Raw genomic sequence first — 12,086 nt, 5'->3', positions numbered from 1 at the left:
AACCAAGTCTAGTGAACACTATTGGTGATCAAATTGGACACTGACATCTCAAATCAAAAGAAGCTTTTAACTATAAAATAATGATTCTGGTTTTATTGTGGCACATCACAAATGATCTCTGAAGAAGGTACTTCAAAGGAGAGGGATTCCTAAAATGTTTTGAATATTATCAGCTTCATAAGGGACTACTTTAAAGGATAACAGTCATTCAGCATATATGTTCCAGTATATTTTCCCTATCTATCTTCTTAATCTCATTATTATGCATTCATATCTTATATTTTAATAATACTTTGAAAAACTATTCATTATTTTCACATCATTTGAAATAAAGAAAGCAAAGTTCTCCAAATTCACCTTAAAACAAATCATATGATGCTTTTTGAATCAGCATAAAAAACTGAGGCTTCACAAACACAGAGTGTTTCTCAAGTCTTTGATATAATAAAGCCATTCTAGAATTGAGCAACTTTTTTTTTACACCAAGATAGCTTCAGAGATGGTAACCGAAGATTTTTGAATCAATCAAGATTTTAATTTTTTTCCTCTTATGTCCAATGTGGATAAATAAATATCCTTATTTTCATTTTGTTAGATTTATTCTCCTGACCATACCAGCAGTAGTTTCCCCTCAAATCCATCAACACCAGTTGGATCACCATCACCTCTTACAGGTATGCTAGATTTTACTTTCTTATTTATATGTGTTACTTTGAAGAATTATTTTATTTTGAGTATTAGAGTTTTTTTCCCTTGCCTGAAGTGGGACAATGATTTTTAAAATGTGCAGAAAAGTATATGCACTGATATAAGACTAATAGAAAAAGGAAACATTTCTAGCTAATTTTATAATATGTAAATGTAACATAAATCTGTACCCCTCTTTCCTTTTTAAAAGGAAAGTTTAGAAAATCTTTTTGGGTCTCAGCTCCATACTCTGATTGGATTGGGAAAAAGGTCTGAGTCTTACTATATAAGGAAGATGCTTGCCTCTTGTCCTATATGATTCCTGGCATCCAGAAGTCTGGTCTCTGACTTGGACTGAGGTCAAGTCTGTCCAACTAGGGAGACTCAGAAAAAATTATGTCACTGGAGTCATAAATTATCAAGGGAGTTTTCACTCTATTTCCTAGAAAGCAGTGGGAGTGAACAGGACATGCAGAGATTAGCTAGGTGACCCCACCATATGATTGTGTCTTTTCATTCTCCAACTTGCTTTCACTATTTAATAAATACTTATAAATTAATGTATAGTCTCCAGAGAATTTTAATCTTAACAGTAATTTCTTAAGTTCAGTAAATGTGGGGACTTTTTTGTTTCTAGAATCCTTACCTTTCTTCTTGGAATCAATTATGTGTATTGGTTCCAAGGCAGAAGAGCAGCAAGGGCTAGGCAGTTGGGGGTTAAGTTCCTTGCCCAGGGTCATAGAGCTAGGAAGTGTCAGAGACCTAATTTGAACTCAGGATCTCCTGTCTCTAGACCTGGCTTTCTATCCACTGAGCTACCCAGCTGCCCCAAGTTCAATAAATGTTAGCTGACATGATAAAGCAAATTATAGTTAATTTAAAAAGAGAACCTAAGAGAAGAGTAAAACTTATTTTGAGTTAAAATGCAGCTTATGCTTTTCCTCAGTCCAAATTTACATTGTATTTTCATGAGCCCCTGGGAAATTGACCATTTCTAGTGTTATTTCCTTTACCTGGTATTTGTATGTCCCTTGCATCCTTATATGTTAACATGTATACCACAAACTTAGGAAAGATACTTTTTCTACTTAGCTTTAGTTTTATGAAAAGAACCCTTGTGTGAATAATTTATATGTGGTTAAACTTTAAAATATTTAGAATAGGAAAAAATGAGAGATAGCAATGTAGGTTTTTTGCTCTTTAAGCAAAACTGCTTATTGCTAGAGGAGATATATAAGCTATTGAGATGTGCTTTTGCCTGTTGCCAAGTTATTAACATTTTAATTAAAAGTAAAAAATTTTTTAAATATTCATTATTGTTGTAAATGAGGTTTTTCTTTTTATTTTATGAATAAACCAAACTAACACTGGAACATTTATTGTAAATTAGGGTGCATCATGAAATTTGAACTGTGCTATACTTTCTTGACCATTACTGTAAGAAACTTGACAGAGAAGAAACAAAGAGTAGCTGAGTTCAATCTCAGGGAAGTAGCTAGCTAGGCATATCAGTAGTCAGGGCTTCCATCCCCAGTACTTCCTCCTTCAGCAACTGGATGGTGCATCCATTTACTCATTCTGACCAAGTAATTAGTTCTGTCCATGTGTCTTTTCAAGCCTTCTACATTGCCTGGTCTTTCTGAAAATCAGGGCTCTTGGGCACAGCCATCTCCCATCACCTGTGCTTTGTGTATGAATGTTTTGAGTCTGCTAAGAAGCATTCCAACGTGGAGATGATGAACTACTGGCAGCTGTTTACAGCTCTTAGCGGGTACTGCAGCTTTCTCAGACACTGTGGCCTCAGCTGTCTAGTAAAAGTTGAACAGCTGTTCCCCACATAGACAGAACTGTGAAAGCCCCATTGACTTAAAGTTGTTGTTTAAAAGGGAGCTGGAATTACAGGCAGAATGATGTAACTTTAACCCTCTTCAGCCCCCGTGGCACAGTTTTGCTAAATTATCAATGTCATTTTTACCACAGCCTGCTTCCCTTTCTCATCAGATATATGCACATTTACTCCTACTAAATATGTTCATCCCCCCCACACACACATATTCTACCCCATTCCCCTTTGGCCATTCATCTACAGAAGCTGCCTTTTTGTTTTAATTAGCACTGAGTGGAAAGCCAGGCAGCCAAAAAAGCTGGCCTTGCTTCTGAAAGTCTGGGATCAAAGGGTCTATCAATGAAATGAGAAAATCGTGTCCTCTATTTACATTTCTTAAAATAATGGTCCAAAATAAAAACTTCAGTCATCTTCTCCCCACCCCCTTTCCATATTTCTTTCATATTTAATGAGTGTTACTTTCTTTTCCCCTCTGATTTGGCTGATTAATGTATATCTGTGGACTGAGAGAGAATACCTGAGCAGCTGCTTTTAAGTAGTTGTTTTATTTTCTATAATAGCTGAAAAAATCATGTTGAATTCTGTAATGAAAGGATTTATAGACTTCTTCTTTGATTCAACAGTCACATTGAAAAAAATTGTCTTGTATGTCCTACTTCTGCTGAGACAGCATATCAGAGACTCTGGGTTTATGCAGGTGCATACCTTCCTCTCTTTCCTGTCCCCATCCCCTCCCCATCATACACACCTTTATAATAACAAAGCAAAAATAGAAAGAAGAAATAAAAGCAGTTTGACATGAAGAATTTCCAGTAGAAGGAAAAATAAGGTAAATCAGAGTTTCCCTCTGTAGAGGGATATTGGCCTCTTCTCATATGTGAGAAAATAGCTTTTCCCTTTAATCTCCCTTGTTTAAGTCCAGAAAGACAAGCTTTTGCTCTCTTCCTTCTTTGCATTTTCCTTGGGAACTTTACAAATATGGCAGATTCTTCCACCTGGAAAAAGTCCTTACCAAGAGACTCCTTGAAGGTAATTTTGTTTGGGAAAAGACAAGGAAGAAAGTAAAGAAAGCAGATGTTTTCTTAGATGACTTGGAAGTCAGGCAAGCAGGTGTGTAGGTGTGTGTGTGTCTCTGTGTGTATCTCTGTGTGTTTTGGTTTGATTTTTTTGTGATATGCTATGCCCTAAAACTTTTCTGCTAGTTTTACACCAAAAGCAGGACAATATAGAGAGAAGGCAACATAATCTAGCTCTCAGAGGTAGTTAGGTGGCTACCATTATATCTAGAAGTTAAGGTAGGGGAGTGAAGTGTCCCTTATCTGTTATAGAATTAAACCTTAAGCTTCCAGTTGGTGTCAAATGGGTACAGGGATATAAAGGATATTTATTGAAGTCGAAATAGCCCTAGATTTGGTATTAAAAGATCCAAGTTCAAATTTGGCCTTTACTGTTTGACCATGATGAACTTGAAACTCATCTATAAAATGAGGAGTGTGGAATAGATCTCTCAAAGGATCCCTCCAGCTCTAATCTGTTAAAAAATGACATCTCCAAAATCTTAGTGCCCAACAACATCCTTAAAAGTAATCATAGTAATTAATACCAATACATGAATACAGTCTGAAGTAATTTATCAGATATTTATTGAATATTCTCTATGTTCAAAGAATTGTGCTTGATCATTAGAGTTACAGAGGAGCCATGGGTCACTATCCCCAAATTTGAGGTGCTAACAGTCTAGAAAAGATATCTAGCAATGCAAAGCCATGGAACCCTAAGTTCCAACAGATTTGTATAGATAATAATGTTAGCAACAAATAGAGAAATGAGATATCACTTTGGACCAGGACAGTCAGAGCTAAAAATATGTAGTGGGTATGATTTGAAGTAGACTTTGAAAAATGGCTAATATTTAAATAGAGAAAAGTAAGGAGGGTATTCTAAACAAGGGGAATGCCATGGACCAAAGCATGGGAGGTGGGAAATATTGAAATCAGTTTGTCTAGAGCAGTGTTTATGTAGAGAAATAGTGGGAGGTAGGTGATTGTGTAAGACCTTTGATTAGCCAGGCTAAAGAGTTTGGACTTTATTGTATAGTCAGTAAGGTATCATTAAAGGTCTTTATTAAGCATGAGAGAACCACAGAAATGTGGAAATACAAGCACTAGAGTTCTCTTTGACAAGTGAAATATTGGATTTAGTTTTCATAATTAATTAACCAGCCACAGTAGGTAAAATTCTTGCTAAATCCCACCCAGAGTGAGCTATGTTTTGTTAATCAGATCAGTAGCACTGGATGATTTGATGATCAAAGCTCTTCCAGATTTTCTTGTCAAGCAGCTCTCACTGTTCTTATCCCAGCTATCTTGGTTTCTGAAAAAAAAAATGTTTAATGTATCTTAATATCAGGTACGTTTACTACAAGCCTTCCTGAACAGAAGCCAGTTTTCTTGGGTGCTCTGCAAAGAGCCGAAGGCACTTTCAAAAATAGTTTACTAAGCTTGCATTCTTAATAACCAAAGTACTAGGAATATTTTCTACCTAGTAATAGCATAATAAAAGTGAGATCTCTTATTCATCTTCTATAATGTAGCCTAAGCCCAAAAACTGTCCTTAATCTGTTATAGGATCACAAGATATTAGAGCCGGCAAGGTCCTTAGACATTATCTAGTCAATACTCCTAATTTTACAAATAAGGACACTGAGGTCCTGAGAGATTTCAGTGACTTTCTCAAAATTGTAGATAACATAGCCAGAATCTGAACCAGGACGTCTGAATATAATCCCAATGCTTTGTTAATACCATTAACAATAAATTAATCAGGAAACAGTATTCAGTGCTTACAAAGTGTTAGGCAGTGGATATGAAAATATTAGTGAAAACAATCCTTTCCTTCAAGTAAAATTACATTCTAACTGGGAAGACAACAGTTGTGTGTGTCCATGTTACACATGCATATCCACATACACACACATATACATATATATATACACACAGAAAATGGATACAGAAGAGATAGCAAATTAATTTAATTGGGATGATACAAGCAGCTTGGTGGATCAGGAATGACCTTATAGGTAATTCATTTTAGAAGGGGGTACTTGAGCCAAACCTTGAGGGAAACATAATGATCCTGAGCAAATCATTTCTCATTTCTCACAGCAGCAAGAACAAAGTGTTTCTAGACTTGGGAGATATCTGGGTGTATGAAAAATGTCAAGGAGGCCAGTTTAACTAGACTTCAATATACAGACAGGAGAGTAATGTGCATTAAAGCTGGAAAGGGAGATTGGAGCTAGGTTATGAAAGATTTTAAGTGTCAAAAGGTTTCTATTTGACCTTAGGAATAATAGGAAAATATTGAAGGTTTTTGTGTAGTAGAGTTCCAGGGTCAGAAAATAAATTTGGCAACACTATGAAGAACAGATAGGAGAGGGAAGAGAATTGAGAGAGAAAGATCTCTTTAAGAGGATGTTGCAGTTTTCTAGGCAAGAGATGATGAGGACCTGACCTAGGGTGGTGGTGGTGGGAGTGGACAGAAAGGGATAGGGACTTTGGGATTACTTGCTTCATGTTCTATGCCTCTGTATTGGTGATGCAATTAGTAATTACAGGCTTGAGTGATGTTGAAGAACAGTTGTTACTAATATAATTATTTCCAAATTTCTTTAAGGAATCAAGTGCAAAAGGAAGTTTTATGTGGTAGATCTCAGCATCAGTGTTTGATATTTGAGCCAGTAAATTATAATGATGGGATGGAATAGGGTGGGCTACACTCCAGAATTTGAAGGAATTTTCCTCCCCAAGAGTGTATGTTGTTTTTCAGTCATTTCAGTTATGTCCAACTCTTTGTGATCCCATTTGGGGTTTTCTTGGCAGAGATATTAGAGTGGTTTGCCATTTCCTTCTGCAGATCATTTTACAGATGATGAAATTAAGACCAACAGGGTTAAATGACTTGCTATGGGGTTACACAGCCAGTATGTATGAGGCTGAATTTGAATTCAAATCTTAGAGCATTCTTTTCTTCTGTACCATCAAGTTCATCTATAATTAATTTAAGACCTTGGTTGCCTGGAAATAACAAAAGAATTGCAAAATATGTGCTGCCATTTATATACAAAGACCCCATTATTGACCTGCCATCATTAGTAGACTCTCATAGCATCTTTGTGCTCATGAAAAAAAAAAGTATTTTTTTTTATTATTTCATTTGATCCTCAAAACGAAGTAGAGAATGTGGCATTCTCATTTTAGGGATGAGATGATTAAAACCTGGAGATATCAAATAACAAGGTCCAATATCACATAGTTAAAATTGGTAGCAAAGCTAGAGCACAAATTTCTTTACTCCCAGGAAAGTATTTGTTCTACGATACTATCTATGCTGCCTCCTCCTTGAATTGTTGTTGTTTTTAGACCACTAAAGATGAACCATCCTTATATACTTTCTCACCTAATTCCTCTGTTGACCAGCATCTTTGAGGTGGCTAAACTGGCTCCTTCATGAACTTTCCACAGATTAATAGGTCATTTTAATTGAAACTCACATAGGCTTCTAATTTGTGACCTTGATCTGCTTGATCCTGCTCTAATCTATTGATCAGTAAAAGACCTGCCCAGTCTGAAATAAGTTTAGTAACCATATTCTGTGCCATTTTATAGATTACATTGTTTTTACAATAGTGAGTCTGAAGATCATCTTACCTAAATAAATCACTTATTTACCTTGTAGCACTTGTTGGAGATAAAGAGTAACAAAGACACTCCACTAAGACTCGTTTGGCCCAACTAATTCAGAAACTGTTGCTAATAATTTTGAGATGTTTAAAGTTTGTGTTTAGTTAGAATTTCATATGAATACATTAAAATTACAAAACTAGAAGTTCATCCAAAGAACACATTGCCTAAGGGGGTAGGGGGGAAAAGGATGAAAGAAACAGTAAAAATAATTATAAAAGGAAAAGGAAAAGATTTAGAAAGTTTAGCTCTACATCTCCCATTCCTATCTCACATAGTCCTAATTTATGTACAAACTCTCTTAGGGGTTAAAGTTAGAGCATTTGCCGTAGTTCGGACTAAACAAAACTCCTTAATTCCACTGTGTTTCTTGGAGACCAATAAAAGGCAGTATGATATCACAGAATGAGCACTAGACTTGAATCTGGAAAAGCTGAGCCCTAGTCCCAGATTCCACTACTCATTAGCTGTATAATCTTAGGCATGTATCTTCTTTGAAACTCCATTTCCTTATCTAGAATAAATAGGGATAGCATTCTTGCATTATCCATTTCACAGGACTGTTGTGAAATAATGTGTATAAAATGCCCTGCAGACCTACAAATACTACATTAATGTAAGCTGTGATTATTAAGAGTCACTGTAGGCAGAGCTATAAAGGAATCATGTAGTCCAGCCCCCTCATTTTACAGGTGAAAAAATCCAAGGTGAGAAAGGAGAAGAAATCTGACCAACATCACAGATGTGTAAAGAGGAAAAGCAAGATTTGGTGTTCTTTCTAGTACATGACAGTACTTCCTTTTTATATTTTTTTTATATAACACACACACTGCAAGGAATCACAGTAGAAGCATTAATGATCACTGTATAGAATCCTGTAGCCTGCGTTTACTAGATTAGATTTGCAGAAAGATTTTTTTTAGTGATTCCCTCTTCTTAAATGAATCCCTCATTTTAGAGTAGCTATTTGAAATCATGTCATTAAACTTCATCCAGTTTCCTGGCTGCAGAGCTCTTATTGTTACTTTAAACATAAGCCCATAGGCTTTTCTTTTAATGAGTTGTTTGGGATTGCACGTCCATAATTTATTACTGCAGTTGCTTTATGATTATATTTGTAAGTCTAATGGAAAGTCTTAAATGGACCCAGAAATAGTTTGTGCCTGTTTTCTGTTTAGAGATAGTTTGTTAATTGATAAGAAAAATGTGTTGTATCTTACCTCAAGTTTTATATTTAAAATTTCTGTACTCAGCTACAACAGCTTACAAATAATTAATTATGAAATGTTATCTGGTCATTAGGACTATGTCTCTTCTCTCAACTTGCAAAAAATATATGGATGATGTGAATATAATTGCCACTTTGCTTTCCAGCCTATGAATGTTTTGTTCAACTGAAATGAACTACAGTTGTTCTAATTTACCTTAATATATCTGAGATAACAAATATTTGGTAGTATTCTGTTTATATTTTACTTTCCTAAATGTGACTAGATTAACCTGTAACAATTTTGTAGTTGAAACAATTATTTTTTTAAACATAAGAATAAATCAGGCAGACTTAACTAATTATAGTCTCAAATTTCTAATATAATTGGTTTTGTCTTTGTAGATCTTTTTTAAAAAAGAGAAATTTAGTTGTCTTTTTCATTTACTATAAATAATATGTTTTCTAAGTCAGAATTATAATATATTTTAAGGACTTTAGAACACTGTTTTTATTATAATGAGATATTAGGATTAATAAAAGGCTTTAAAATCTGGCATTATCTCAAAGATAGATAATATATTTCTTCTTTTCATTCATTTTTTTCTTTCATTTGTTTGTTTCTTCTCCCTATATCCTTCATCGTTTTTTCCCCCTGTGGTTTTGTAATTCTCTTCTTTTTTTCAGGCCTTCTTTTATTTTTCCTTCATTTTGCTGGAGTGGGAGAACAAATTATCATTTAGCAGAGATTTAAATTTTTGTAGTGATATTTAAAATATCAGCTAATAAACTTTGGGTAAAATGTTTTAGGTCTATCAACAACCAATATAATGCCAAACATCTGCCACTTTTTTAAAGCCTTGAATAACTCAACTTTTCACACTTTTATTAATATTTATTGAACTCAATAATATATTCTGATTTCCTTTCATTGAATTATAAAAATCTCTGAATTAACTTGGTGTTTTTGAGGATTTTTTGTTTGTTTATTTGTTTTTAAACAGGTGCTAGTCAGTGGTCCAGACCTGGAGGCCAACCCCCTTCATCTCCAAACTATGAAAATTCTCTCCACTCCCTGGTAAGAGCCACATTTTAAAAAAATAAATTTTATCTAAGAGTTTGGAGTTCATTTTAGTTAGTATAAACCCTGCATATCAATGAAGAAAACAGTAGGGTAGCATTTCAAGTGAATTCTTTTCTAGCAAATGGTCTAGTTCTGTTAAACAACATAAGACACATTGGGTGTGTCTCTTGCCATCTGTTCTTTGGACATCAGGCTTCTGGGCTTAAGACATCTGGTGTTAAAATACTGTTGTTATGAGATTCCCATATCTTTGACAAACCCAGAACTGAGTTCTATGTGCCCTTCCATGTCTGCAAATAAGAGGAGAGGATGCAACAAAGAACAATTCACAATTTTGAATCTTAATGTATTTTTGTCTATTTTTACATGTGAAAAAACTATGTGTTTTTATACATTATTTATACATATATACCTAAATATCAAAATATTTAAATGTTTCTTATGTAAACTTTTATCATAGGAAACATTTTCTTGCACCCTTCTCAGGAAAGAACATATAATGTATTTATATTGCAAGTAAAAGATAAAGCCTCACAGAAGAATTTGGGATTATTCTTTTTTTGCATTGAATGTATAGAGTTGGTGGTAGGTTGTTAACTACAGTTATTTTTTCTTTGCTTATCTTCATTGTCAAGGATTAGACAAATAAACATCTAATGGAATATTGAGCTAGGTTTTGTGTATCTGTTGATATTTCTAGTTTCAAATTTTCTTTTTTTCTGTGACTAACAGAATTTTTTAATCAAAGGAAAATTTTCTTCTTTTCCCACATTTTGTAATTAAATGTAAACAATATGGACAATTTAGAATGCTAACCTAAAACTCAGAATTAAGCATTTAGCCTTCTCATACCTTAATACAAGCAGACCTCTATATTAACTTGACTAACATTTTATGCTGACACGCACATCAGCTATTTCCTCATCTCTTTTTGGAATTAATCTTAACCTGTGCTTTGCTTCCTGTTCTGTCTTGACTTTGCCAGAAAAATCGAGTTGAGCAGCAACTTCACGAGCATTTGCAAGATGCAATGTCCTTCTTAAAGGATGTCTGTGAGGTACTATTTCTCTTTAGATGGTGCCTTTTTGTGTTACAGTTAATTCCATTCACCAATACCACTTTAAATCTTCAATTAGTACAAATTACAAGGTCTTTTAACCTCAAACATTTTGCCATATCATTTTCTATAGAGTTGCAAGAATAGGCTTTTCTTTCTTTTATGTTCAAGAGAATGATTGGGGTTTTTTAAGTGGACTTACTGACATATGCTTTTGATTTTGAATTTTCTAATGTGTGAATCTATATACAGACACACAAATGCATTTGTTTCCTCTACTTTGTCAAACACCCAAGTTTGGATGTGCGTACAATGTGAGCTATGTATGCATTATTCATTTCCAACTAAACAACTAGACCTTGGTTGATTTGGGGATCTTCTGCTTGTGCTTCTTCCCCAAATTACCACCTTTCCAAAGGGTCAGCATCATTTTTAGTTATCCCCTTCCTTCCCCCAACCCAATTCTTTCTTTTATCAGTAAGACTATAATTAAGTATCTGATGCTGTAATCTGTGATGTGTCATAGCGCTGAAAACATTAACCTTATAGTAGACTCATTGTGAGTAGCCACTGTTTCTGATGTGGCATTCATTTAACATCATCTCCAGATAGCCTTTCTTTTCCTGTTGATTCATAGTGCCAGTAGCTGCTTTTGAAGCCACCCTGATAATGTATTTCACTTGCTGTTTTCCATGTATCCCAAAGTAGAGAACGTAGTGGTATAATGAATTTAACAGATGGACCAACAGTGACCTCCATGTTCTTTTTCAATCTCTACAGCAATCTCGAATGGAGGATCGCTTAGACAGACTGGATGATGCTATCCATGTGCTTCGGAACCATGCTGTGGGACCTTCTACAAGCCTTCCTGCTGGCCATGGAGACATACACAGTTTATTGGGACCATCCCATAACGCATCACTTGGGAGCCTCAACTCAAACTATGGAGGATCAAGCCTTGTCACAAGCAGTAGATCAGCATCAATGGTAACTGTCCCCATTGTCTGAAATACCTAACACACACAGTACTTCATGTCTTTTGTGGTTGTAGCAATATAATATAGGCTTGTGATTGACTCAAATTCAAGTGCATTTCTTGTAACCTTAGCTTTTACATAATGAATGTTTTTCTCCAAAATTTTGCCAAGAACCAAAGGTTAGGGAAAGTAGCAGGTGTAGTTATCGATCATCACTTGGTATTCAGCTGAAAGAATTTTTTTCCCCTTTTGCTTTTCAAAAGGTAATTGAGGAGTAGCTTGAGGGGCAACCTTTATAGACTTTGTCTTGGTCATTGGCCCATAAAATCCTGCTGTGGCCATTTGCAGAAAGCAGAGTTTCTGCAGAGAGCATTTTAGCTTATACATGCATTTTTTCCAGATGTGTAATAATTGGCAGACCAGTTTTTCTTCTTGAAATAGCGGATAGGGAGTCTGAATAGGAAAAGCAGTCAAGAAAGACTGAAT

At 34.9% G+C, this 12,086-nt stretch overlaps 1 protein-coding gene across 9 annotated transcripts in view; it reads left to right on the top strand.

Moving 5' to 3' along the window:
* Positions 1-12,086, top strand: part of TCF12 (transcription factor 12) — a 411,875-nt gene that overhangs the window by 378,873 nt on the left and 20,916 nt on the right. For 5 of the 9 annotated variants that reach the window (XM_007479687.3, XM_056809522.1, XM_007479688.3 and 2 more), the window contains 4 exons: positions 596-674; positions 9,487-9,560; positions 10,552-10,623; positions 11,404-11,610. In XM_007479687.3, the coding sequence (XP_007479749.1) occupies positions 596-674; positions 9,487-9,560; positions 10,552-10,623; positions 11,404-11,610 (432 nt within the window). The remainder of the gene's footprint in view (positions 1-595; positions 675-9,486; positions 9,561-10,551; positions 10,624-11,403; positions 11,611-12,086) is intronic. The other 4 variants (XM_001368229.4, XM_056809540.1, XM_056809547.1 and 1 more) reach the window with 1 other exon arrangement.

Source organism: Monodelphis domestica, chromosome 1 (genome assembly GCF_027887165.1).
Source record: "Monodelphis domestica isolate mMonDom1 chromosome 1, mMonDom1.pri, whole genome shotgun sequence".
In the NCBI taxonomy this organism is placed as follows: Eukaryota; Metazoa; Chordata; class Mammalia; order Didelphimorphia; family Didelphidae; genus Monodelphis; species Monodelphis domestica.
Note: the sequence above shows the minus strand (reverse complement) of the source record. Positions and strands in the feature narration are given on the sequence as shown.